The 27,926-nt window shown below is 51.8% G+C and overlaps 1 protein-coding gene across 6 annotated transcripts in view; it reads left to right on the forward strand.

Moving 5' to 3' along the window:
• FNIP2 (folliculin interacting protein 2) overlaps positions 1-27,926 on the forward strand; it is a 103,893-nt gene that overhangs the window by 41,886 nt on the left and 34,081 nt on the right. For 3 of the 6 annotated variants that reach the window (XM_064487034.1, XM_064487112.1, XM_064486958.1), the window contains exons 2-8: positions 11,565-11,691; positions 14,416-14,544; positions 16,529-16,629; positions 16,735-16,806; positions 18,383-18,483; positions 18,665-18,754; positions 20,121-20,192. In XM_064487034.1, coding sequence (XP_064343104.1) covers positions 11,565-11,691; positions 14,416-14,544; positions 16,529-16,629; positions 16,735-16,806; positions 18,383-18,483; positions 18,665-18,754; positions 20,121-20,192 — 692 coding nt within the window. Of the gene's footprint in view, positions 1-11,564; positions 11,692-11,742; positions 11,915-14,415; positions 14,545-16,528; positions 16,630-16,734; positions 16,807-18,382; positions 18,484-18,664; positions 18,755-20,120; positions 20,193-27,926 lie in introns of those variants that run through there. The other 3 variants (XM_064487126.1, XM_064487097.1, XM_064487132.1) reach the window with 2 other exon arrangements.

Genomic DNA, 27,926 nt, shown 5'->3' on the forward strand with positions numbered 1-27,926 from the left:
AGATATATGCCTACGAAAGAGTGGGGTTTAGGTGTTAGGAAGTGTGCATGTTGGTCCCACTCCAACATCATCTTTGGGAGGAGGGTAGAGGGTGTAAATTGAATCTCGGTCTCTTTGAAAACAGCTTTATTGAGATGTAATTCACGTATCATACATCCATCCATTTAAAGTGTAGACACACTTCAGTAGATTTGACTGTGTTCACAGACTTGCACCACCACCACCACGTCAACTTCAGAACGTTTTCATTACCCTTAAAAGAGACTCCACACAAAATGTACCTGTCCTCCCCCCGTGCCCCTACCTCCAGCTCTAGTCAGCCACTAACTTACCATCTGTCTCTATGACTTGCCTGTTCTGGACGTTTTCTATAAACAGAATCATCCAATAGATGATCCTTTGTGAGGACTTCCTTCACTTACCGTGATGTTTTCAGGGTTGACCCGCATTCTGACCTGGATTGGCCCTTCGCTCCTCTCTGTTACTGAGTGACGTTCTGTTGCGTGGATAGACCAGATTTTATTTATCCAGTGATGGACACGTGGCTTTTTCCACGCTTTGGCTACCATGAGTGATGCTATTCTAAAGATTCCTGGACAAGTGTTTATGTGGGTCTTTTTTTTTTTCTGGATGAAGAAATTAGAGTCTGGATGCAGTAGGAACAGAAGGCAGAGGTCCAGGTGTCCAGCCGGTGCAGGTGGGTGAGAAGCCGCAGGGGCCCCTTCTCCGGCGCCCTTGGCCGTGGTGGCTCACAGCTCCCCCGCCGTTGCTGGGTGGCGGAGACTCGTGGCTGCCGGCGTGGCATCCCGACCACTGCTGCATGTCCACTTGTGGTGCCTTCTGTGGCGTCGTACACGTCCTGGCCTCGAGTCCCAACTCCCAGACACCATGCTGGTCCCTCCCTAGGATGGCTCTCCAGTTGTCTTTTGTCTTCCCAGCCAGCTAGGGACAGCATTTCCAGGCCGTGTAATTTAAAAGCCAAGCCTAGGAGGTGCAGTTTGTCTGCTGGGTCCCCTCTGTCCAGGGCCGGGAGCAGACCTCAAGACCTGGAACTCCCTTCCAGAACCGATGGCACAAAACGCCACTTCTGATAAACTAGCCTCGCTCTTCACCTGGGAGACCAGAACATTCCAAGGGCAGAGCTGTTCTTCCTCTTCCTGCTTTTTAAAAATTCAGTTTATTTGAACCAAATCATTTTCTATTTCTTCCATGCAGAAGTCAGCGAACATGAATACACGTTCTTCCTTCTCCCGCGGGAGGCGGCGTGCCCTGCGCCGGCAGCTGCGCTGTCCCGGGGCTCGGCTGTGTCCCCTGTGGCCGTGCAGGACGCACTGTCGCACGTGCACCCACCAGCGCTGCTTTGTGGTCTGTCGTGCGGGTGGAGCAGAGTGACTTGGAGCTGTCTCTGCCCGTGTCCAGCCCGGTTGTTTCCGCCTCCTGCTTTTAGGAGTCGAGCTGCAGTCACGCCCTTGCAACTGTTTTATTCCGGCAGCAGGCTGGGTGGGTCCCAGGCCAAAAGCACTGGTGATGCTGAGAGCTGTGACACATCCCCTCCCTCCTAGTCGTGTTGAGTCTCCGCCCGTGGTTCTCTCGTGTGGGTGTCTGAACTTGTGGAGTTTCGCCAGTCTAGCAGGTGTACGAGTTTAATTTGCTGTTCTCTTTCTAAGAACGACAGCTAGCATCTTTTTGTGTATTTAAGGACCATCTTATTTTTGTTTTCCTTTGAACCCTCTGTATCCGTTGCCCACATTCCCAGTGGTTTCCAAATCTTTATCGATTTCTGGATGTTCTTTATATAGTATGGAGATGAATCCTTTGTAATATGAGCTGCTGATTTTTTTGGTGAACTTTTAAAAAGCCCTTGATCACTTTTTCCTCCTAATTGAGGTCATAGCATATATATATACGTGTCCTGCTTTTCAGTCTTAACACTATGTCACCAGCATTTTTTGTGTGTTTTTGGGGGGTTTTATCTGTTTTTTTGTTTTGAGGGTGGTAATTAGATTTATTTGTTTATTTTTAGGGAGGCGCTGGGGATTGAACCCAGGACCTTGTGCATGCTAAGCACATGCTCTACCACTGAGCTCTCACTGAGTTTGAGAATTTTTATTTCTCAAACCTGTCATGTTTTGACACCTCAGTCAGAGACACAGAGGGAGGTCCTGGAGCAGAGCATGTGACCCTGTTTGCTAGTGACGTTAAGGTGGTGTCACAGCGCTGTGGGAAGAGCACGGAGTTTGGAGTCAGGAGACGTTGGTTTGAGTCCTGACTCTGACACTGGTTCTAAGCCTATAAACATCTCCTACCTTTTGTGCAAAACAGACGGTATGATGCAGACTCTCCCGGACGTCGGGGAGGGCCAGCTCGGCGCTCTCCGGGGGTCTGTAGGCAGCTATTTCCCACGTGCGGTGCAGCTGGCATCACCTGCCCTCCCCGCCCACACCCAACAACAGGCCTTCTAGAACCGGTGTCTCCAGGCTCTGAGATTACGTGGTGAAAAAGGACACTTACTTAATACAGTGTGAATCAATTTGACACAGTCCTGGGGCAATAATAACAAATGCAAAGCCATAAATAGTTTTAATGAATGAGAAGGGGGATTACATTCTTAGAGAGACGCTTCGCCCTGTCCTAAGGGGAGGCGGGGTGGGGCAGGGTGGGGACACGTGTCTCTGAATGCTGAGAAGGAAAGCCGGCAGATGTCCACAACGGGGGCCAAACTGGCTCGGAACGGCCCGAGGTCATGAAGGTGGATTCGCTGCAGGACTTGACCCACTGCCTCGTGCTCCACAGCCAAGCATCTTCAAGCAAACAGTAATTAAGGTTGTTTAAGTCAATACTCGAGTCTTTGACGGGTTAAAAAAAAAAAAGTGTTCCTGTTGTGATCCTCAGTTTCATTATTTTTTTCTTTTTTAAAAAATTTGCATCTTTTTTATTGAAGTATCGTCAGCTTACAATGCTGTCAGTTTCTGGTGTACAGCATCATGTTTCAGTCAGGCACATACATATATTCATATATTTTTAATTTTTCAAGAGCCAGGACAGTCATGTGGTTAAGGTCCAGAAGGCACGGAGTGCTGGTGCACAGCTGCAGCAGGCTCTGCGTGTCCTCACGGTGACAGGGCTCCCCGTTGTCCCCGCTCTGCAGAGGAGGGTGCTGAGCCTGGCCACGTCCTAGGCAGGGGCCGGACGAGGACTGGAACCCAGAGTCCGCACGCTTCCTCACTGCGCTGCCTCGCAGATATACACGTAAAGGTGTTTTCCACTCCAGATGGGACCATCCTTACAATGACAGCTCCTTCTAGAGATGACTCTATGCACGTATAACAAAATCCAGAGTTCTTCCCCTCGTTTTTCCTTTTTCAAAAATACATATGGTAGTGTCCTGCACACGCTGTTTTATACTTTTTTTCCAGGGCAGACGATGTCCTGGAGCTTATTCTGTAACCTCATAAGGAGCATCCTCGTCCGCTGCCCTGTCCGTATAGTGCTCTGTAGCATGGACGTGCTGTGATTTCTTTAGCCACCCCCGTGGGTGTTTGTCCCAGTCCTTTGCTGTTCCAAATGCTGCTGCAGTGGATCCCTTTTGTGTGTAATCATTTTGGACCCTGCAGGTTGGTCTGTGGGATTAATTCCTGCAAATGGAATTGTGGGTCAAAGAGCATGTGAGTTTGTGTGTTTGTACCTCCCCCCCTTATTTTGGCCCCTACCTCTGCCCCTCGGCCCAGCTCTGCCTCCTGCTCACCTGTACCCATCTCTTCTAAAAATAGTATTTTATAACCAGAGGTAGGTGTACGGTTTCTGTTTTTTGGCTTTCTCATTTGCAAACAAAAGACCATGTGGAGAATATCTCGCTTTTGACCCCTGGAAACCTCTAGGGGAAACCGTGATTTCTTCATCTGTGAACGGGTTAGATGGATTGAGAATTAGTTAATACATAAGGCAGTGTCGTGACTATTTACTTCGAAATTCATTCACTCCCATGTTATTAGCAGGCAGCTTCCCTGGGTGGAGAGGAGGAGGGAACCTTGCCTTCAGGAAAAGGCACAACACCATGCTGATGGAGGTTAGCTCTCAGCAGGGCTGGAAGTCACAGCCCAGTGGTCCTGGAGCGCAGCGATGCATGCTGACTGCTGTGGTTATGCGGACGAGCGTGTGAGAGAATCAGCTCAGGGAGTACGGGATTGAGGCACACAGGGGGACGGACAGCAAGGCTGCTTAAATACAGGTGGTTTCCAGTTTCTAGATACCAGAAAAGAGTTAGTCATGCTGTTTGATGAATTAACAAACCATTTTGGAAAGCATAAGCCACTACGAGCCATACTTAGAGATTCTGTAAGATTTTAAATGGGAGAAAGGGAAGAAGGTGTAATAATGACAGCAAAACCTAGGAAGCCAGCCTCGGGCAGGATCCTGGGACACCTGCCCCCTCGGGGTCTCCCTTGCCTGGAGAGAACTTGCCCCTTTCCCCTTGAGATGTCGGCAGTGTCTTCTGAACGTTCTACTGATCGGAGCTGTGTTCGTGTTAAGAAGCCTGCTAAGCACAGCGCCACGTCCTTCCAGGGAGGTGAGGGCGCCACGTGGGGGCGGAGATGGGTTCACGGAGGCCGCTCTCCTCCTAGGACCTGGCTGAGGTCACCTGTTCTGAAGGACACTGTGCCCACGCAGTTGACCATTTGAGATTACGGCGTGTCAGCGTCAGAAGGACACGAGCTTGAGGGATGATTCTGGCCACAGCCGTCCTTACAAAGCAGGGAGCTGGAGGGTGACTGGGCTCAGGCGCTGCCTCCTGCCTGGGAGCCGGGCGGCCTGACGTCCAGCGTGGCGCTCTGCTGGGCTGTCGCCGCCACGGTGGCCCCGGGCCGATGGTGCCGTGATGCCACACAGACTTCACCTGAACCAGGAAGGGGGCCGGAATTTGCCTTTCCCTCTCGTGTGTGGCACCGTTCCCCGCCTGCAGCACCCAAACTTCCAGCCGTGTCGCGACTCATCGGGTTCTGTCGTTGCTGTGTGGGCGTGTTATATAAACACTGTGTGGCTCCAGCTTGTGACCTCGTGGCCACGCATAGCCCCGTCCCAGCGCGCAGAGCCCCGCCGCGAGGCACCAGCAGCCCCCACGGCCGGCGTGTTGGGACCGCGCACGTTCACGGTCACGTGGGAGACCCTGACCTTCCCTCAGACGTAGGAAGTGTTTCCCTGAGCAACAAACTCATCCTATGATCCCCAAATCCTAAACTCTCTGAAAAAACTTTTGGAACTGACCTGAACGGTTGTAAGGCTATTTGTAGTCTCTCGATAATCCATTGAGCGTAAACGTCCATCACTTGGGCTGGTGAAATACTGACTTGTTTGGTCTGGGGGTTTGATCACACCTCAGCCCCGGAGGAGATGTTCTGTAATACGTGGCATAAGCTTCTTTCTCAGATCAAAACAGTCTGAATGCCCAGGATCTCAGTGAAAGAATTGCGTATCTGGACTTCTCTGAGTTAGGCTGTACAGTGTTCAAAGTGCTTTCCTACTGATTTTCTGTCTTCCCAACAGCCCTGTGAGGTCGGTAAGGCAGATGCATTTGGGGAGAGCTGAGCTCCAGGGTACGGACTCCCGAGTTCCCTGGGATGGCAGTGGCAGAGCCGGGAGCCCTGTCCACCCTGGAGGATGCTGACCATGTCCCAGGCACCGCGTCATCTGTGACCTGGACCAGTGCCTCACCCGAGCTGGGCAGACTGACCTCTCCTTCCTCATAGAGACGTTTACCGCAGTGATGGGACAGTTTACTGACTGGTTTGTGTGTTGACCTTCCCTACCAGATTGTGAGCATCTGGAGGTAGGAGCTGGATCTGGTTGGCTTCTGTTTCTGGTGACTTTCACGGCACCGGGGTCCAGCCAGGCTCTGAGGGCAGGCATGGTCCCCGGGGCTCAGGTCTCAGGGCTCCTTCCCAGCCAGGCTGCCGACGGTCAGGATTGATTCTTTCACACCACACGTTTCTTTTACAAAAACAAAAAAGACCTACATATCACCTACTTTTTAAAGACGAAAAAAGTTACAGCCAACATCCGATATCAGTTTCTTCTGGGGAAGTAACAGTGGGAGACGTTTAATTGGAATCATTTTAAAATTCTGTCCTTAGGTCAGCATTATGTATTAAAGCTGCTGGTGAGAACGTGAACCTTCCAGAACTTTTTTTCTGCTATACTCTTGACCACAGGACAGCAATTCAGAGGTGAATTTTTTTTTTTTTTTTGTAGCTCTTCCAAAACAAAAAACCGGGCACTTTGTGAAGCTGTATCAGTACAAAATAGGGGAAGAAAGAAAAGCCAGCTAATTTGCAAATCGGTTTTCCTGTTAGTCAGCTTCCTGAGCTCCTGACCTGGCAAAAAAGAAATGAAGAATTCCAAATATGTTACTACCATCTATTTACATAACTTTTTCTTGCCTAAATAGCCCGTTACTGGGCAGGAAATAATGAATATTTGTGCCAACCGGGTGAACTAGTTTCCCCTCCCCCGACCCTGTGTGCCTGCACTTCCAGGAGACAGTCATAGGGCCCCCTGCACTGTTCTGAGAAGGGTTTCTCTTTGTATTTAGGAGCTTGTTTTGAGAGTGAGAAGAGGGGCAGTAGGGGCAGAAGAGCCCAGATGAGGGTTTACGGGAGCTGGGGGGACGTTATGCGAACACAGCGAGGTCATCACGGGAGCAGGAGTCACGCTTTGTTCGCAGCTGCATCCCAGTGCCTGGGATGCTGGGCGCGTGGACGGTGCCCGCCGGTCTCTGTTGTGATCATTATCGTGGGCTTTGTGTGACCTTTTCTCTGACCGTGTGGAGTTCCCTGTCACATTCTCAGATCACAAGACGGCGCCTGAAACTCCTCCCTTGAACCTATTTTGACTATTTTTGTTTCCTTGCGGGAGAGCAAAAGGCAAAGCATTCTTGAAGGGTCCTTCCCTCATAGACCAGGTTTCAACACAGACACCCCCAAGCCCCTTCCAGCCTGACCCCTGCTGTCGCTCGAGAGGAATCGGACTCCAGCACCGTGGGTCCTGGAGGACGTGGCCAGTCGCCCTGCAGCAAATCACCACCACTGCCCTCACCCTTACTGGCAGGACTCCTGGAAACCCTGGGTTCCCCAGTCAGGGCTGCCTCTCCGCTTGCCCCGAAAATGGTTCCCTCCACCAGCGTTAGTTCTCTCCTGAAACACAGGTCAGGACACGTCGTGCTCTTTCTTAGAAAGTTTGATTGGCACGTACACCACTGCGTTTGGAGCAGACATACAGTCCTTGACTCCGTGGTCCAGGCCCTCCATCCGTGGTCCCCAAACTCACCAGCCTCCTCTTCTGTGCAGCTGTTCTGCACTAGAGCCTCTCCCAACCCCCAGGATGGTGGGTGACTTTGGACCCCTCGACTCTGTGTCTGCCCCGCCTCCGTCTGCCTTGACTCCCCCCAGGCACCACACGTCCAGTCCCCGAATCCTCCATCCCCTCATTAGTCCCCTGCTTCTGGGGACGTTTCTGTCCCCTCTCCTGCCTTGTCCTCTTGTTTTCAGGTTGTCTCTTCCAGCTCCTTGAGAGGAGGGACTCACACATTGCTTCCCTGTCGTGTCCCCCGAGTGCCAGTGTCCCTGGGTTCTCCTGGGCTTGTAGAGGCACGTCCCCAGGCTCCGTCCCCGTCATCACATGGCCATCTCCCCTCTGGGTCTGTGACAGGTTTCCCTCCTCCTGTGTATACACCATTCACTGGATTAGGACCCGTCCTAACCTGGTGTGGTCTCAGATCACACTTGCAGAGACCCCGTTTCCAACCAAGGTCATATTCAGAGGTGCCAGGAATTAGGAACTGATTATATCTTCTGGGGGAGCACACTTCAACCACGACACATGATTGTATCTATTGTATCTATTTTAGAGACAGTTTGTTTTCTGTGCTTAGAATCGTCTGAACCGTTGCTTATCACCTTTCAGATACGTAACTGAGACTTTGGCCACTCGCTTCCCACTCTTAATGAGTAGTTCTAGAAGTAAGACCTGGTTTTACCTCCGACCAGGCAAATCTTAGCATCATGGAATTTTCAGACTGGGTAGGGTCCATGTAAGTCCTTTCATTTAAATTTTGCTGTAGGAAAAGGTAGACCAGTCACCTTATTTTCTTGTGCCTCAGGTCATACAGCTGTAACCATAAAGTTGACAAATACAGTGTCCCCCCGTGCCAGAGACAACGGTCTTACTTTGCTTTCAACAAAAGCAGAGAAATGTGGCGTTTCTGATTAGAATCAATGTCTTTAAAATACTAGCCAGAAAGAATATGAAAATGAATATACGTATGCATATGCATGACTGGGACACTGTGCTGTACACCAGAAATGGACACATTGTAACTGCCTGTACTTCAATTAAGAAAAAAAAATACTACCCATATATTTTAAGGCAAAAGCCCTGGGCTAGCTTTTCGCCCTCTCCGAGTCAGGCAGAAAGGAGCCGTGGTAGGTGCTCAGGGAAGCTCGAGGGTGACCAGTGCTTGGGTGTTGAAGGGAAGGTGAATGTGAAGGGCGCGTGCGTGCCCGTGGCTGCAGGTAACTCAGGGACGTGGGGAAAGAGCTGGCAGAGAACGGGAGACATGCACAGGTATCTCCCATGACCTTCCCCGCGGGCCCAGGGATGGAGCCTATGGGGGACGGAGCTGAGTGCGCTCCCAGGCCCGCCCCTCCCAGAACACTGGTTTAATCTCCTGTGTTTTCGTCCCAAGGTGCTCGCCTGTAATCCCCCTACCAGTCGTGGGGAGTGTCAGAATTACAGCTGGGTGTTCAGATTCACATGCAAGAAGAAGAACAGAGTTTTCCTTACATTTTAGAAACTACTTTGGAAGGTATTTTGATCACAAAGTGGACAGTCTGACATCCATCCTTTCCCCTTCTGATATCTTTTATTTTCACCTTTTTAAGTTGGAAAATAACATGAAACATTTAATAAGATGTCGTTATTAAATGTTAGCTCTTCCAGACAGGCTAGCCTTGGTTCGATTAATAGCCGAGTCAGGGTCACCCCTCAAAAATAAGGACTGAGCAGCTTGCTTTGTAAATTATAGTGCTGTTTTGGCAAAATGTAATTGTTGGGCAACAAGAAAACAGAGAGCAATGAAATCTTTGTTGATGTTTTTCTCTTTTTCTTTCTTTCTTTTTAAAATGGGTGTGCTGGGGGTTGAACCCAGGACCTCGTGCATGCCGAGCACGTGCTCTACCCCTGAGCTGCACCTGTCCGTCCCCAGGTTTTTTCACTTTTCATGGCTTCAGCCTGTGAGCCCAGTTTTCATTGTTGCGGAGGGTGTTTTAATGACCTGGTGTAGTTCTAAAGTGTCGGGGTTTGGGGCACAGTCGTCAGGGCTTGTTTGGTTGGAAGTGACGGGAAGCTCGCTGTGGGAACCCTGCTCCCCGGGAACAGCTGGCTGCCCCCTCACCTCTGTGTCCCTCCCCACGACCCCATTCTCAGGCGGGCTCTCAACCCACGATGGCCGAAACGGGCCCCAGAAGCTCAGGGCAACCCTTAGATTCACGCAGCCAGGGTGGGGCCGTGCGAAGCAGCCTGGCCTGGAACACAGGCGGTCTGGACTGAGAGAAAGAGGAAAACAGCTTCTGAAACAAACTCACAGCGTTGTGTCCAGACTGGGAGGCAGGGGTGCTGGGCAGGGCGGCTCGGCGTACAGGTTGCGCGAAGACAGTGCAGCCAGCACTGTGTGTTTTCTGGTGCTAGGATTTGAGAAAACAAATCTGCTCCCATAAAAGAGCGTATTCAGTGGTGACCACCACCGCCTGAAAATGCCTGAAAAAGGGAAGGACCAACGACGCGTAGTTTGAGATTGGGGACCAGTTTTTTTTTTTTTTTAAATGGTAATAGTAACAATTCTAAAAACTTTAAGGAATTACCATTTTGGAGCCCTTACCTGTGTGAAGCCCTGTTTTATGTATTTCACGTAATTCCTCCAGCAGCTTTGTGAAGTGGGGGTTACGACCCTCATTGTGCTGGTGAAGAAATGGAATCTGGGAGAACTGGGGTTTGAATCCACGTCTCTGACTTCACTCTGTTAAGCTGTCTCTTACTTTAAAGTGTGCCTTTGTCTGTCTGCCTGTCTGTCTGTCATCTAACTGTCCATCTGTCGTCCCTCCTCTTCCACTGTTCTCAGCACTCAGGACCCTTTGTCTTGGGGCCACCTGTGGGGCCCACACTGACCCAGTCAGCTCCGCCCCCAGGCACACCTGCCCCTTCCTCCCCCCCTGTGCCTGTCACTCTGGCGTTCAATTAAAGGGCCTGACTCGGAATAAATTCTGTTTGTCCTTCCTGCTTCTGGTCTTAATCTATCCAGCCCTGTCTTCCTCAGAGCAGCAGATTGAATTTTTTTTAAAGTGTAGACCCAAGTTTACCCACCTGTTGACCTTGGCTTCTCTTTGCCCTCCGGGGTGCCCGTCCGCCTGCCCCTCCAGCCCACTCCCTCTCTCCACCATTTTTACTTTCTCTTCTGGGCCTGTCCTTCTCTTACCCTGACCCTCCCTCTTCCCGTTGTGTTCTTCATTCTCACACTCCTTAACCTCTGCTTCTTCAAGTCTGTGGGAAACACCATGTCCTTAAATCCTTAGGGACCTCCCTGCCCCTCTCCCACCCCTGCAGTCTGAAAACGTGAGAGTCTCATTACATCCTGTCTTTTTTGCACTTAGGACAGTCTGTAGTTATTCATGGATTCTTGGTGCTTAGCCCAGTGTCCCCACTAGAGCATGTCCTCCTGAGGGCAGGGACCAGACTTCCAGCGTCCAGCGCGGTGACCGGGACATCACCGGCTCTCAGATCTGTGCCGGGCGGGTCGGCAGGCTAGTGACCGAGGATGCCCGGAGCAGTGCGCTTCAGATGACTGGCTATCTCAGCTGTCACGTTCTGATTTCACTTACCACTCTGGCACGAAGCTGAGTGGAGAGCAGCTTTGTCCTGGTGGCTTTTGGTTTGCTCAGGAGCAAGCTGTGCCTCCTTTAGTGCTGATGGTTATGGTGTGCGGTGCAGATGTGCACAGAACTCCTGTGTCAGAGCCACGCTGGCAGGACCTGCTAAGTTTCAGGATATGTAATTGCTCGCAGTTTGGCCTGAGCCTAGGTGGCTGGGAGTGGAGGACTGTGGGCCGTCCTGGCGGGCTCCAGATTCCCTGCCACTGTGCAGAGGCATGGGCACTCCAGACCTTGGGTGGGCCTCTCTTGGAACCCAGGCCCCCAAGATTCAGCTCTCCACACGCCTCTGCCCTCCTGCCCGCCGTCTTTGCCCAGAGTTGCTTTGGAAGGAGACGCTTTCTCTCCAGGGATGTGCTGTTTGAGCAGTCTTCCCAGCCTGTGTCATGGGCACTGGGAGCATTTGGATGGTCCTTCGGGGTCTACACCCGGGACCGTGTGCCCCCAGTTGGAAGGGATGGTGCCCGCTGTGCACGGTGGCTTTCCCGGCACCCGGGCATCCGGGCCGGGAGACTTCCTCCCTTTCTCTCTCCATGGTCCTGCCAGGTGTTGCAGCTGACATGACCTCTTTCTCTTCTTGTTAATCCATAGCTGGTCCTGTTCTGAGTTCGACCTGAATGAGATTCGCCTGATCGTTTACCAGGACTGCGAAAGGAGGGGCAGGCAAGTCTTGTTCGATTCCAAAGCTGTTCAAAAGATTGAAGAGGCAGCAGCTCAGGTATGAAATGTGGGTTTGCTTTCATCGTTTTTGTTCATGCTGTGAGCGCCCTCGCTGAGCAGCCATGTGTTAATCCATCGTCCTCTCTTTGGGCTGTATCGTGCAGCACCATTAATGGTTCAGAAGAAACCCAGGTGGAGCCGCCACCCCGCCCACCACGTTTGTGTTCTCACTAATACACACAGCCGAGACTGAGCAAGTGATGGTGACAGATGTAAGCAGTGTAAGTAGGTATTGCTAGAAGTGAATTTGCCGGCGAGTCACAGTCCAATAGGATTTTGGCGCCAAATACGTGCCGTGTGTAACGGGAAAAGTGAGGACTGTAAAATTCATGAAGTGTTAGCCTGAAGGGAAGGTACAGGTCATCCTGTCTGGCATTTCTCATAGATAGTAAGAGGTGTTACACAGCACTGGATTAAACAAGTAAACAGCTCTCCTCGCTACAGGGCTTCAGTGTGCCAACATGCACTGTCATCTTCGAAAGGGAGTGTGCCTCCAGCCTGTCTGACCAAGGAAGCTTTTATTTATTTCCTCTTTTTAGTAGAGGGCTGGTGGTGGAGCTGGTGGAGGTGGTGGTGGTGGTGTTGGAGGTGGTGGTGGACGTGGTGGTGATGATGGTGGAGGGGATGGTGGTGGTGGAGGTGGTGGTGATGGTGGTGGAGGGGATGGTGGTGGAGGTGGAGGTGGTGGAGGTGATGATGATGACGGTGGAGGTGGTTGTGGTGTGATGGTGGTGGAGGTGGTGGTGAGCGCGGTGTGGGTGTGGGGGGTCTGGAGCTGGGTAAAGTGAGGACAGAGCAGCTCTTGATCCCTTGGAGCCAGAACAGAAAAAGTGGAGTGACATGTCCAGGTAGGAGCAGAGTCTGGTCCTCCCTGTGAGTCTCAGGGACATCCTCCAGAGTACTTCTTAGTTGTGGCCTTTCTAACAGTTGTTCAGAAGTCTCCAAAGTAAAAAAAAGCTTCTTGTGTGCATTCTGTTCACATTCAGTCACCTGCTGCTGTGTTGATGGAACCCCGGCAGTGGGAGAATATGCGGCTGAGGGAGGGAATGGTCTGCATCACGGTCTCCGTCTCATCGGAGCGGAGATCTCCTCCTGCCTCTGATAAGCACCGTTTCTGCAGGAAGTGTCTGCTTAGAGGCAGCCACCTGGGCAGGCTCGGCGGGCTTTAGCGTGGGTGCCCAGCCAGGTAGCTGATCACTCCCGTAGTCGCCGGGCTTGTTAGGTGAGGTGGGGAGGCATGAGAAACCTCGTAGGTGATTCACCCAGAGGCCCTCCTGGCAGGTTGGTCTCAAAGCTGAGGTGAGCCAGGACTTGCCCGTCAGTTTGGTGAGCAGGACGTGGTTTCCCACAGCACTGCCTGTTTCCCCGAAGGCCCTGCCCAGTGGTTGACCACGCACAGGTGGAGGGAAAACAGTTCTCACCGGTTTCCAGAGGGAACCAGAACCTTCACTCTGTTGGAGCAGCGATGACCCTGGAGTCTGGAACTGAAGCTTCCTTGGAAGCTCTCAGGAATTGAAAAGACAGCTGGGTCCGGGGAGGTTTGTGACTTGCCCAGGGCTGCAGAAGGCATCCGGTCTCGGCTCTGCTCACTGTCCAGGGGCGGTTGCCGATCGTGGACCTCTTGGCAGGTTGTCCCCAGCTGGGAGCCTGGTAGCCTGGGGCGGGTGTGGACTGCCTGCCCCACCAGGCCCCTGCGGGCTGTGCTCCTGGCTTACGTGGTGCTAAGAGGCAGGCGGATCTGCAGGGGGTGAGGAGGGTGTGTCACGTGTTCAGGGACAGCTGTGGAGGCACTTCCTCACGTGCTTTGCCCATGTTCAACCCCTACCCCTTGGCAAGCACATGACTGCAGGCATTTGCATCCGACCACCCGTGTGACTGTCACGTGAAGATTAGATAAGCTGCGGTTGCATTCATGTTTTTCTGAGCAAAAGCTGCGTGAAGAAAAAGCAAATCAGAGTAGAAGCAACTTACCCTAGAGGGCGAGGGTGCTCCTGGGGGGAGGACTCCATTCTGGTGTGGGAGAAGCGGGGACGTTAGCAAAGGTGCGCCTTTATACCTTTGTGTCCCTGTCACAAAAGTCAGCAGCGAGCCCGTGTGGGGAGCGTGGAATAGCCAGTCCCTCCAACCCCTGACCTTTGAAGGCCAGGTGGCCGGCACACGCTGGGGCATCCAGGGGCCCCTGCTGCAGAGTTCTGGCTTCGTCTTTCCCAAGTCGACCTTGTGACTTTCTTTCCTGCGCCTTTACTGCTGCGGGAGCTGTGTCCCAAACACGGGCCTGTCTTTCCAGGTTAATAGGGGGCTTTCTCAGTTCCATCTGCTTGGTAGAAGTTTGCTTCTGAAGCAAGGGCTCTGTCCTCGTCGGTTTTGTAGATGACGACTCGACGTGGCAAAATCTCTAAGACAAGCACAGAGGGCAGACCTCATGGATGATTTTAAAATATGAATCGAAACAGAAGATATTTGAGTTACTTGAAGACAATAGTCTGCATACATAACCCGCCACCTTCTGTCTGTCCCCCTTCCTGAGTGCTCGCCTCTTCCAAGTGTTTCAGACTCTCAGGAACCATGTTTTTGTCCTTGTTAGAAAGGAAAAAACCCAAACTCTGGTTTTCTGCACAGCACAGGCACCACAGGACAGGAGGTTGTAATGAGGGAACCCCCGGTAACGCGTGTGTCGGAACCAGTATTCTTAGCGTGGCTGACCCTGCCCTCCCTCTTCCAGAGAGCGGAGGATGTGCCGGTGAAGGCGTCGGCCAAGTGCTGCCAGCGAGGCGGGGGCAGCAGCCTCTCTGCCCACGGTGCCCCCTGGGCGTCCGCGCAGCCGGCCAAGGAGCAGCTCCCGAAGTACCAGGTAACACACCCCTCCTGCCCGGAGTGCCCTGGGGCCGAGTTCAGGTACTGCCAGCTCTCCTCGGGGATGATGGCTGCTTGGCAGTTCAGCTCCAGGAATAAGAGATTAAGTGTTCAAACGCCAGTGCTGGGTCCACACGTTGGCTTTTCCCTCCCGGTAGAAGCTACTGAGCACGGGCAGCGGTGATCGGGAACAACGCAGCGCGAATGAGGAAGAAATGTTGCAGCTAGGGTGAACCCTCCTGTTTTGCTTCCTTTGCAGTCAGAACCAAATTAACACATGTGCATTTTCCAGTTTTGTTACACGAACTCTAAGGATTCTGGGATGTGTATCCTAAGAAGATAGCGCTTCCCGCTAAAAGGAAGGGAACCTTGTGTAGGAGCAGACGGAGAGGCCAGACCTACCTTGAGTGTGAAGGAGAGAGGGCTGGTGGCATTTTTCATGCTGTGTGTGTGTGTGTGCGCGCGCGCGCGTGTGTGTGCGTGTAAGCCAGCAGAGGACAGGAATTAGGGTTCCCGAGGAATACTGACTGACTAGGTCTAAGGGAGGAAGTGTTTCATCAGTGCTGACTGGCAGAAGGATGCTGCTTGAGCCAGGATATATCAGGGTTTTTTGGGGGGTGGGGAGGAGCCATGTAGAGTTTTGCCTACTATGTTGTGATCTGGACCAGCAAAGCCAGGGAAGTCACCAGGGGCCACAGGTCTACAGCGCTCTGTCAATTTCACGGTCTCAGGACTTGCGCCACGCGTCAGCCCTCGCCCTGCCGGGCTCCTGGTCTCAAAGCAGTTATGTGGTTAAACCAGTACAGGGTGAGACTTTCAGCTCATGGGGAATCACAGTTGGCGTGTGGACCTGGTACCCCAAGAAAAAGCAGGTTACGAAGTGGAGGTGCTGGGCGCAAGTCATGAGTAAAGAATGTGAAAGCCTGTTGGTTGCTGTCTGCGGGGAGTGAGAAGAGGTCGGTGTGCGCTGTAACCAGAGAGGAGCCCTGTTAGATAAGGCTGAGAGATTTGTGTTTCTCTTTCCTCCTCTGCAAACATGTATAAGGGGGCGTGTATGTGTGTGTGTGTGTGTGTGTGTGTTCGTGTGAATACATGTGTGTGTGTGTGTGTGCATTTGAGGTTTAAAAAAAAGAAGAGCATGTTAATTCAAGAGCGATTGGCGTGGTTTTGCTAGAGCAGAAGGAGGAGCAGCAGGAGGCGGCCACTGGTTTTGGTCCAGCTGTGCGGGTGCACACGCACACCTGTCCTCTTCATTGGTGTGTCACCAGCTCTTAGAGTAGGAGCTGAGGATCCTGTATCCGAGTGATTGAAAAAGAGCATTAAGTCCACTGGATACAGGAGAGATGGTTAAGAAAGCCAGCTGGGAGGACGGAGGCACCACCAGAGCAGTCTGAACACTGGGGAGGGGGTGGGGGGGGTGGGCAGCGCCGTTCCCCCCACCCCCAATGACAAAAGGGGCACAAAGGACTACTCAGGAGTTAGGGGGTCAAATATTTTAAAAATATTTTTGTGAAATGTTAAGGTCACCAGACCGTCCGTGATCCTTGGGACCCACAAACCCTGCCGGCCCCACCTGGCATCTTTGTTCAACACTGTTGCTCATTTGGTTGAGTCATCCAGACCGTGCTTCTCTCCAGGCCGTGTTCTTAGCTCCACGAGAAGCGCTCCCCTGTCTTCTTCCGTCATTCCATCTTTCTGTTTAGCGTTTGTAAGCGGGGATAATGAAAATGTTTGTTTCTCAGAGCAAGGTAAAAATGAGCTCAGATTAAACACTTGGGTCCTGCATGGAGAGGGTGTGTGTAAAGAAGAAACCGTGTTGGTTAGTGATACCTGGGGGGAGCAGGCAGTCGCCCCCAGGCCTGAGACACTGAGATGAGCGGGGCTGCCCCGAGCAGCAGCTCTCCTGCCAGCCGCTCTGGAGGTCGCCCTCCTCTGTGTTCACTGCCTGTGACGTGACTCTGGGTTTCTTCCCTGGCGCCCAGTACACCCGGCCAGCGTCTGACGTCAGCATGCTGGGGGAGATGATGTTCGGCTCGGTCGCCATGAGCTACCAAGGCCCCACCTTAAAGATACACTACATACGGTGAGTTTGGGCTGCCTCTGCGTGCTGGATGAGGGGTGCTGGGGCGGGCTCCTCCGCTCAGAAATGCACTGCTCCCTCTCCTTCTGTTTCTGTTTTTCCCTCCAGATCCCCTCCACAGCTGATGATCAGTAAAGTGTTCTCTGCTAGAATGGGCAGCTTCTGCGGGAGTACAAACAAGTGAGTGGGGGGCCTCGCCCCCCGTCTTCCTAGGTGGCTCTTTCTGGGGAGGGCAGTTCTTTGAGGCCCTGAGGGTTTCTGAGATGGGAAGCAGGGTGTGTCCCCATTCCCTGAGGGGTTTTAAAGCAGCCATGTGTCCAAGACACAGTGAGCTCCTATGAAAAGGCCTTGGACCTTACCAGGTGGCCGTAAAGACAAGCTACTGTCTAGATGGGGGTACTGGGGTCCCCATCTGCTACCTGCCATGTTCCTCCTGCCCGTCACCAAGTGCTCGTTCCCTGGAGAATGAAAAGTGAAGGGGGAAGAGAAGGGACCGCAGCGAGGAGTTCATGGGCGCTCCTGATACCACTTTGTCTTTAAAAGAAGCCTTGTCTGTTAGTCTGTTCACCGATTCCTTTTCTAAAGGAACGAGGCACAGGGTGAGACCCTCAGGCCTAGAGGCACCAGGACGGCAGGAGGGTTGCTGTTCTTGCGTCCGTCTGAGTCATCATGCAGACTCCGGGGTCGGCTGGGACTTGGCCAGGCAGTATTCCGATGGTCACTCCCGAGCTTCCCCTCCAGTCTTAATGTCACTCTTCTGTGCAGACTAAGAATGCAGAATGTCTGACCTAACTCTTACTCTGGGACGTGTGTTCATATATTCTCAATTTTTCAAGCAGAAATATTTCATATACTTCTTAGAACATCGGTTAACTTGGGTCAGGTTGAAAGAAATGTTTGTTATAAATTAAAGGGGTGTTCTCAGGGGTCAGATGAAGGCTGTTATTTTTTACAATCCTGGGAAATTAAAAGTATATTCCTCTGCAAATAGCTGGGTGCCATTCAGTAAGTCAGCTTACTCTTCAACAAAATAACGAATTTACTTGTTTGAGCATTTAACGTTGGATTGTCCTGACTTAAGCCAGGTTATGCATTGATGTTTATTTCTTGTGAGATATTCTTTTTCGACCCTTGATATAACCTGAACATTTATTACACTAACTCCCTCTGATAAAATACCGAGCTCAGGTTTAAGTAAAAATGATTTTGGCCTCATTATGCTCTATTATCCTCGAAATCTTTATCTGTTCTGAACTACAATGAATTATTAAAATCTGCTTCTCTCATGCGTGTGTTTATGAGTCATTCTAACTTTTTAGAAGTTGTGAAACCAAACTCCGATAGGGAGCAAAATTTCTGTTATATCCTCCTTCTGAAAAAAAGTGGCTGAATTGCTCAGAGATGTTAACAAGGAGTTAAAATGGATCGCATTTTGAGAGTTTATGTAGACTTGCCCTTGAAATGAGAGGCAGTGTCCTAGGTGTCAGTCACTAAAGCAAGGCTTGTAGAGTTTGCTGTCCCCCATCAGATGACGTGGAATTGTCTGGAACGTGTCGTTTAGTTTTCCAGGTTGAACCACCTCCAAAGAACCTGTCTTGTCTTTTCCTCCAACAAATTCCCCCAAAGCTTAATCCCCTTTGGCAGATGTGAGACTTTATTAACTTACTGAGGAAAGTCTGACCAGCAGATAGGATGTCTGTATCTGACAGTCCTCATGTTCTTCTCCCCTTGACCTTCCGTCCCTCTCTGGATTTAGCTTGCAAGACAGCTTTGAATACATCAACCAAGATCCCAACTTGGGGAAACTGAACACAAATCAGAACAATCTGGGTCCCTGTCGTCCCGGAAGCAACCTAGGTAAAATCCGCCGTGTGGCTGGGCTCTTTCTTTCTGGGAACCACTCTCGTGGGTGTGCATTCGCTTTCTGTGAGTCTGTGGTGGTGTTGTTCTCTGTGTATTTATTTTGCCCCATCTTTAATCCGTGTTTCTCTGTGTGTGTGTGTGCTGTGTCCGCCCTCCCGTGTGTCTCCACCTCCAGGGCCACTGCAGTCCTGGGGCAGCAGACAGCTGCAGGGGGGCGCTGAAGGAGGACCTCTCCGGCTCACCCGCAGCGCCTCTTTCTTTGCAGGTTTGTGTGGAATGCTGAGCCCAGGGGGACCCCCCCACCCCCACCGCACAGCAATACATCCTGGGCAGGTTCTTAGAAAACAAAATCCTATTTGGTGCCTCTCGAGAAACCCAAGGGGCTCTTGAGATGTCCGTTCCAAACGTTGCCAAGTTCCTGGTGTTTTGAAAATTCCACCAGTGAACCTCTCTCACCCACGGCTCTGCTAACAGCCCAGCGTGAGCTAATTGTGATCTAAAACGAGCCCTTCGTGTTTCTAAGAGGACAACATTCTGTGATTTTCCTCCACCTCTTCTGCTGCTGTGAACCGTTTCTCTTGGCCGTGGTGTCTCTGGTCCATTTCTTTACCCGCACCCTTTCCTGCACAGAATGTCTTCAAAATCACTCTAATAAGAGCATGGACGACCCCCCCCACTCCCTCATCTCTCTCTCACCCGCTAGCATTTAAGTAGTTGAAATGTACTTTCCAGCTTCTTGACAGATGTAATCACCTCGAGGTGTCTCTGGGCTGCGTCTGTTCTGAGATGGCCCAGCCTCCCAGCTAAAGCTGTCGCGCGTCTGCCGCACTCTGGCGAGCTTAACACGTGTGGGAACCTTCGTTACTGACACTCAAAGTGGTTGGTGGCAAGTGGCGTTCTACGCTGTTTGCCTCGGTAACCTGAAAACCTGCGTGGCTAACGGGCACCCTCCCACCTACTTCAGCACGAGGATGGCATGTGTGCATGCTCTCCTGCAAACTGGGAAAATAAACGTGCTTCACAAAGTAGCCGCGGGTGCCACAGGCAGGCAGCGGGTGGGTTCCTCGGGCGCGGAAGCCTCCCCGTAGCAACACATCACCCCCCTGGAGTCTACTTCAAAGTGAGTGGAAGTCTTTTCTGTCTGCCAAGACAGTGGGTTAGAAACAGAGGAGCCCCTTTTATGTTAATGAGATGGTTTCCAAGCCCGTCTCCTCTCCAGGTTGTCCCCAGCCACTGCTAAGACCAGCTCCAAAGCAGTTTGGGAATGCAGCGCTATTTAAATACTAATAACGAGGAAGACGGCTGGAACAACCTGCCTGAGCACGCTTGTCCGTGGCACCCACTGCACGCGCAGTTTACTGTTCCGTTTCTCCGAGAGACAAGTGTCCCTCAGAGAGGCTTCTCTGCTGCAGTGGGGCAGGGACAGGCCGGTGGGGACTTGATTCTGTTTCCCGCCTCCTCTCACCAAAGTCCGTAATGGCCTGAACTTTGCTCTCTGGCGCATCTCTCTGTAAACCCGAGCCAGTCATTGCGGGCTGTCGCCTGCCCTGAGACGCAAACGTCACAGCAGATTTTAGACGGCTGGCTCTTCGGAGAGCCCAGTAACGTAGCTTCCTTTGCCTTTTCCTCAGCACACAGCACTCCTGTGGACATGCCGAGCAGAGGACAGAATGAGGACAGGGACAGCGGCATTGCCCGATCAGGTACGCCTTTCCTCCTCCTGGGGTGCCTGCCCGCTGGGACCATCCCAGGGCCTCCCATGTTGAAGCTCCGGGACTGACGCGCAGCGTGTGGTGCACGTGGGCCGGTTTCTCCTGACGCCCACACCCCTGGGAGACTCCTGTGCTTGGGGAGGTTTCTTTTTAGAGGGAAACCTCCTGGAGCCAGTCATTCTGGGAACTTGCTTGCTGAGCACTGAGCGCGGAATCGGGGGAAGGACCGGGTCTGTGGGAGTAAGTCTGTCCACCACCGTGAGTGGGGCTGCCAGCTGACTTGTCACCCTTCCTTCTGTCCTGGTGCCACGCTGGCCTGGGTCTCATCCCCAGGACTCCCTCCCTCCTGGTGTCAAGCCTTAAACTTTCCTAGTGCTGCTTTTAGGATCTGTGGGTTTCTGCTTTTGCCCACGATTCTGCTGTTGGTTTTTGATTTGTGGTTCAGATCCAAAATAGCGTCCATGCTGCTGAAAGAAGGGTGCTGAATGAATGATCTGAAATTCGGGGGTTCGGGGGCATGTGGGCTGAGTGCCTGCAGAGTCGGGGCACCTGCCCGTCTCTCCAGTGACATGGGCCACCTGCCTGCAGGGGTCCAGGCTCGGTGCCTTCGCTCACTGGCTTCCCGCTCAGGTGCTCTCGGAGGAGCCCTGGGTCCCATGCGCCTGGTCCCTGCACCGCTCAGCGCAGCCCTGCCCCGCTTTACAGACGAAAGGGAGTTTGCTACTGAGTCAGCCTGTTTGGTTTGTTTGTGTCACAGAGTGGAAGGGACGCAGCATTTTATTAATGGTTAAATGACATGACACTAGTAGATTCATTTTGGTCTTCCTAATCCTTCCGCACGTCAAGTTGGGTGGTGACCTGTTGGGCGGAAGTGTAGTTAATTCCTGTTGATTAGACCTCTGTCATTTTCATTTGTAGCAATTTTTGTACAAACATAAAATCTGAGAAAGTGAGGAGCTTACGAGGTGCCCAGAGAACTGTTTTACTTTTTGTGTGTGCTTGATGGTACTCGGGGAAACTTCATCATGGGGCCCGGTCAGCATCCCCTCCGCAGGTGTGTCCAACGTCTCTGAGTTACATCCGTCCGTCAGTTACTCAGGGCTGTGAGGCTCCTCCTCCCCCTCCTCCCCCTCCGCCTCCTCCCAGGGCTGGCCTGGGGCGGGCTTTGTTCTGGCTGAACTTCCAGGGAAGAAGATGTGGGCACCACCGTGGAACCGAGATCACTCTCAGTCAGAACTGCTGCCCGAGTGGCTCATAGAATTTAGTATGTTGGGCCTGGTGTGGCGTGTGCTCTTTACCTCTCTGCGAAAGAAAGAAAGAGAGGAAGACAACTGTCCACCGTTTACCGGGGGCCCATTCTGACCCTGACCCGCAGGGTTCCTGCAGGAACCTCCCTGTGTTTATGTGTGTTTTGCCCCTTCTTGTTCCAGAAGAGATTAAAGAGACACCGAGGGAGCTGGTCCACCAGACACGTCGGGCAGCTTTGGAGGTTCCCAGCTCACGTCTCGGTTTATGCCATAATTGATGTAAAGGGTTCGTGTTGTGCACGTCAGAATCCCATTGGTTTGGTACCGTTCAGATTGTCAGTTGCTCCTGAAACTAGCTTTCCTTGCCCTTTGAGAAGCAGGAGCATTGAGGGGCGAAGTTTGAATTGGAGGGAGAGGTCTGTCACAGCCGGGTCTCAGTTTTCCCGTGGGGGTCGGGGGAGCAGGCGTGAGCCCTGGCCTGTCTGGCGGCGTGGCCCCTGGCCCAGGAGTCTCTCCTTCCAGGCTCCAGCTCTCCTGCTGGAGGAAGGGCAGGTGTGGGGCTGCAGGTGGTCTCCCTTCTCTTGGAGGATGTGCTCACCTTTCTTAGTGGGAGCTGCTCTTAGATTGGGGTGAGGGTCACCCCCGGGGAGGGCAGCCCTCTGCTAAGTCCTCTTGTGTCCCCACTGTGATTTGGTCTCCAGGTCTCTCCTGGTGACGTCACCTGCATCGTGCGGGGACCAAGGTCCTAGTCCTGGAGCAGAACAGGGACTCCCAGTGTTTGACTGAATTGGCAGCAGTAGGAGATGTAGAGAAATTAAAGATGTTGATGATTTCTTTCTCCTGTAGTTTTTAACCTCGTATCTGAAGAGTTGAGAGATGGGGGGAATATTTTTAAACAGGTTTTGTTTTTCAGAGCAGTTTTTAAAAAATTTTTATTTAAAAAAATTTTTTTAATTGAAGTAGTTTCTGGTGTGCAGCACAATGCCCCAGTCATGCATATACACACATAGATTCATTTTCACATTCTTTTTCATTAAAGGTTGTTACAAGATATTGAATATATTTTCCTGTACTGTACAGAAGAAATTTGTTTTTTGAATCTATTTTTATATATAGTGGCCAACATTTGCAAATCTGAATCTCCCAAGCTCATCCCTTCTCACCCCCTTTCCCTGGTAACCACAAGATTGTTTACCGTGTTCAGAGCAGTTTTAGATTTGCAGGAAAACCGAGATGGGAGCACAGGGGTTCCCAGCCTGCCCCGTCACTAACGTCTTACACAGTGCAGTGCACTCGTCCTAGTGACTGAACCCAGATCGACATGTTATTATTCTCTGAAGCCCACAGTCTACTTCCAAGTCCTTGGTTCTTACCCAGTGTCGTTTTCCTGTTCCAGGACCAGGTCCCCTTTGTTGTCACCGCCTGTAGTTCCCTCCAGGCTGGGGTGTTTCTCAGACTTCTTTGTCGTGACGACTCTCACAGCTTTGAGAAGTAGTGGGCGGGTGTTGTGCGGAATGCCGGCTGTTAGGATGTGTTTGGTGTTTTCGGCGTGGCTAGATGGGGGTGACGGGTGTCTGGAAGAAGGATCACAGAGGTGAAGTGCCACTCTCATCACATCACATAAGGGTGCGTGCAGTCAGCCTAAGTCGTGACCGTGACGTTGGCCTTGGGCACCTGGCGGAGTCGGGTGTGTCCAGCTTCTCCCTGTCCCCTAACTCGGACCCCTCGCAGCAACTCAGGAAGGAGGTCACCGTGTAGCCCACACCTACAGCTGGAGACTGTGCCTGCTCCTGGGGGCAGAGCCCTCATCCACTGTGCCTCCCTCATCCATCCATCCACCCACCCACCCTTCTGTATCAATGTGGACTCAGATATTTATTTTTCAAATGGGTCATCACAATACCACCTTATTTTGTTGCTCTGAGTCCTCCAGCTTTGGGTATGGGAACCATGGCTCCTGTGTTTCTTTAACATACCAGTCCCGTGTGTGTGTGTGTGTGTGTGTGTGTGTGTGTGTGTGTGTGTGTAGCACTTCTGACCTTCTGTCCAGACTGGATGCTCCAGATCTGCCTTGTATATTTTCTACCCAAGTCCCGGAGTCAGTCTTGTCTTCATGGAGTCCTGGCTGTCACTGGAGGATGGAATTAGATTCCGAGGTCAGGACACAAGGTGTGCTTGCTGCCACTGGAGTGTCGTCTATTACAAGCCCGCTCAAGACATTAAGCCACATGTGTTTACTGAGTAACGTTACCACCACCTCCTCTACCTCCACCTCCACCACCACCACCACCATCACTACCACCGTGACGGGTCACCACCACCACCGTCACCATCACCACCACCACCACCACTACCAGACAAAATGGGGGAAGAAAAAGAGAAAATCCAAGCACTGTGTATACAGCTCTGACCACAGGAAGCTTTTAACAAACTCAGACTTTGGACTCTGCCTAGAAATTGTTTTCTAATGCCTTGCCCCTGTCATACTTATCAATTGAGGCAGGCATCCCTGTCCTGCACGTCATCATCTGCTCATTTTCAGGCAGCGTTTCTTGAGCATCTTACGTGCCAGACATTTTTGCAGGCTGTGGGACAGATCAGTGATCCAATAGACATGATCCCCGATGTCCTGATGGAGTTTATATTCAGTGAAGGACACGTGGGTCATAGTCAATGAAATGCAGGCAAGTATTCATCACTGAGCTGGAAAGGGTGCTTGGGAGGCCTCTCCGAGGAGATGAAATTTCAGCTGACTTGAGTGCCCCTGGTAACCAGCCTCACGGAGACCAGAGCAGAGAGCGAGTTAGGCCAGGGGGGCGGAGACAGAGGGGGGACAGGCCATGCAGTCTGCGTGTAAGGACTGGCAAGACCGCGTGCACCAGGAGCCCAGGGGAGGTGGATGCAGTGAGATGCTGGTACAAGTTGAGCTTGGAGAGGAAGGAGATGCTGACCCCGTTCACGTAGCTTTACTTTGCCAGGAGCGTTCCCAGATACACACAGACCCGTCTGTCCAAGCTGCAGAAGCGACAGAAGGCTGGGAGCACTCCCGGCGTCCTTGCCCAAGGTGCCTCCTTGCAGGTGGGGGGTGTGGCAGGTCCGAACCCGCGGTTCTGGGCCAGCGTTCGCACTTGCCCTGAACGTGGGCCAGAGCCCTGCCCCTCCACCCTCCGGGCGTGCTGCTGCGCCTTTGATCCCGTGATCACGGATTCCAGCTGCGTCAGCGAGTCAGTGGGAATTCTCCCACTGGAGAAATGACAGCAGCATCTGAGCTCCAACCCTCAGTCTTCCCTTTCCAGGGTCCAGGTGGTTCCCTGTGACTCACCACCTTCTGTGGGTCTCCTGTGCTTCCTCGGGCATCTTTGTTTCTTCTTCTCCCCTAGCGCGTGAGCTCCCTGAGAGCGGAGATGCACCTCCTGTGTCTGCTGACTGCTCTGTCCCCCGAGGCCAAGTCCACCCGGCACACAAATTGAAGATGCTCAAAGGATGTTTGAATCAGGGCAGTGGGGATGTATATGTCCCTGTATATACAGGGAGAAATGCACATAGGTTTTTGAAAGAGTTATTAATATATCCAGCTACTTTCATTCAGAACACCTGGGCTGCCCTTCCCACGGCTGGGTCTCCTGGCTTTTAAGTCTTAGTTGAGATGCCCCATTTTCACAAGGCTGTTCTCCAACCGCTGATTAGAAAGTTTACCTTGACCACCCCCGTAAATCTTTGCCCTAGCTGCTTCAAGAAAATCGTATGACCTTGTCACAATCTGAAATCAGGATGTTTATTTATTCCATGCTCAGGAAACATGTGTCATAACAGTTTCAGGGCATTATTTCTTCAGATCCAAAGTCTGCAGCCAGATCATCAGTCCAGTGTTTCTAGTAAACTCTCCCAATAGCAACCATATTTCCAAAGAAAGTTAAACATTGATCTTGAACTTGCACGACAAATGACACAGGCCCAAGAAGAGCCAGCAATCAGCATTCTTAAGCCATTAGACTTACTCTCTGTTCTCACTGCACATTTCAGCAGCAATAACTAGATGTTCGTGGAAGAGCTCCCCCTCCGCCAGAAGGGTGGGGATGGAGGCACCAACCACTTTCTTACTAATGTGCAGAACTGCAGAAGCCTTTGCAAGCTGTATGTCTTACCGTTTTTTTTTCTAATCAGAAAAGTATTCTGAAAAGGAAAGTGAGACTAACAACATTAAGGCGTGTTAGACAGAGCACTTGTAAAGCTGAAACAGCCTATGACGAGTTTCATTCAAAAGTCTCCCGTCTTACAAGTGAGGCATCAACTGGAGGATGTCTTTGCCAGCTCCCCTTCCCCCCCGATAACCATAAGTTTGTTTTCTATGTCTGTGAGTCTCTTTCTGCTTTGTAAATAAATTCATTTATGTCTTCCATAAAAATTGTTATTCAGCGTTTTATAGTGAGGATAAGAGGACATCCTCCTCGGGTTTTTTTTATTATTATTTTAATTTTTTGCCTTTCCTTTTCATGTCTGTATTACAAGTTCTAGGTCTTTCCATAATTAAGTAATCAGAATGAATGACCTTTGAGTACTCCGAAATGTCTTCCTTAATGCACCTTTGCCAAGAATGATCAGAGAGAGAGCACAGCTGACATTTATTGTGTGGGGCGCCGGGCTAAGCGTTTGACTTGAATTGATGTGTTTAATCCTCACAGGAACCTTCTGAGATAGGTCAGTGGCTTGCAGACTTTTCATTTGTCTGCAGCCCACGTGAATGCATTTCACATCATGGTCCAGTAACAAGCATCTTTATACATAACAAACAAAAGTGTCCTCCCTTCATGTTAATGCTACAATCTACTCTATTTTCTTTTCTGCTCCTTTTTTTTTTTTTAAATGCTGGTTTTGATCCACTAAACAATCCCTAACCAACTACAAATTGCACCCCTCCTGAAACACACTGAGGCGCGGTCCTTTCCTGCCGCCGTCTCACAGACGAGAACGCTGACAGGTTAGGCGAGCTGCCCTCATGGCAGCGCTGGGGTCTGAGCAGGAATCCGGGCTCTTCCTCGCTTCACTGAACCCAGGGACGCAGCAGCACACTGCCCAGCACACACTGGACCTTGGGGTCGTCTCCACCTGCTTCTCTGATAGGGAAGAAGTGTTTCTGGTACAAGTACTGGCCCTCAATCCTGTCCTCCACCTGCCAAGGAGGTGATTTGCTTGGCCTGACACCGGGAGAGAGACAGGGAACCTTGAAGGTGTGGGAATAAGGGACAAGAATCTCCTGCGTCTTACAGGGGGCTTTGGGAACCTGGGGGCAGGCATAAGTGTCTAATTAGGGTTTTTTATTAAGTAATTTTGTGTGACTTTGAGAGAAAATTCTCTTCTCTCCCCCTTCAGAATTCTCGGTAACGCTACCTCCCTGATGCTGTTTGGAACAGGGATTTGATTTTGGAGGTTTGAGTCCAGCCTCAGGGCTGAAACCTGGTCGTCTGCTGGCGCCAGCCTCATCTGGTGACACCAGTGCAGAAGCGCCATCCATTTGCAAACGTTTACTAATTGTCTGTTGTGTCCCCGGCGCTGTCCTGGGTACAAGGATCAAAGATGAATAAGATCTAGCAGGCATGTGTTCTGTGCATCGGACCAGATCAGAGGAAGAGCATGTTAGAGATGCTCGTGGCACCGGAGCCGTTGGCATCCTAGCTGTGTGGGACTCCAGCCTGGCGGCCGTGCAGCTCCATGGGGGACCCCAGGTGCACACACAGTGCCTGGCACACCGTAGACACCGGACTTGCCACCAAGTCACTGTGGCAGGATTCTGGAACTCAGGCCGAGGGACTCGGCTTATTGCCATCTGCCTGTAGAGTATAAATAGGAATATGATGGCTCATGCGGAGAAACTGCCTTCCAAGTGCTACCCACGAGCGTAGTATACCGCGTTTAGTGAAATCCGTGTCCTCTGCCCCGTGCGTGACTCGCTTCTGAAAATGTTGACCGGCCGTTGTAACGTTCCCTCCTCCACTGGACCGAGTAACGTTTTGGCGTCTTGGTCCCTGAGCCCTGGGGCAGTAAAAGGAGAAAAATTCCATCTCCTCCTGTTCTTCTAAACCAGCAGCCCCCGCCCAGCAGCTGGGGTTTGAAAGATGCTCTTTGCCTGTCCGGATGGGGGCTGGTCGGGCTGGCGCGCGCCTCACGCTTACTGCGAGACCTGGTGCAGCTCGGGGACCACGTACAGGAGGAAGCAGAGAGGCTGGGAGGCAAATGAGTAATCCAGGCAGAAAATCTGCTCGGTGCTAGAGGTTGTGCCTTCACAGCTGGGGAGTGGCAGGGCTGGGGGAGGGTGGGTGGTGTTGTGTATTTGGGGGTTGAGGGCAGGAGGGGCTCCTTTTTAGCCTGGATTTCACCTCAAAATACAGAGTGAAGAAGTCGTCAGGAAGGGAAGTGTGTGTAGGTGAACAGCGTGCACGGCTCCCGTCACCGGGGAGCAGTACCGTAGTTGGGTGCACCC

The sequence above is a fragment of the Camelus dromedarius genome, chromosome 1 (genome assembly GCF_036321535.1).
Source record: "Camelus dromedarius isolate mCamDro1 chromosome 1, mCamDro1.pat, whole genome shotgun sequence".
Lineage (NCBI taxonomy): Eukaryota > Metazoa > Chordata > Mammalia > Artiodactyla > Camelidae > Camelus > Camelus dromedarius.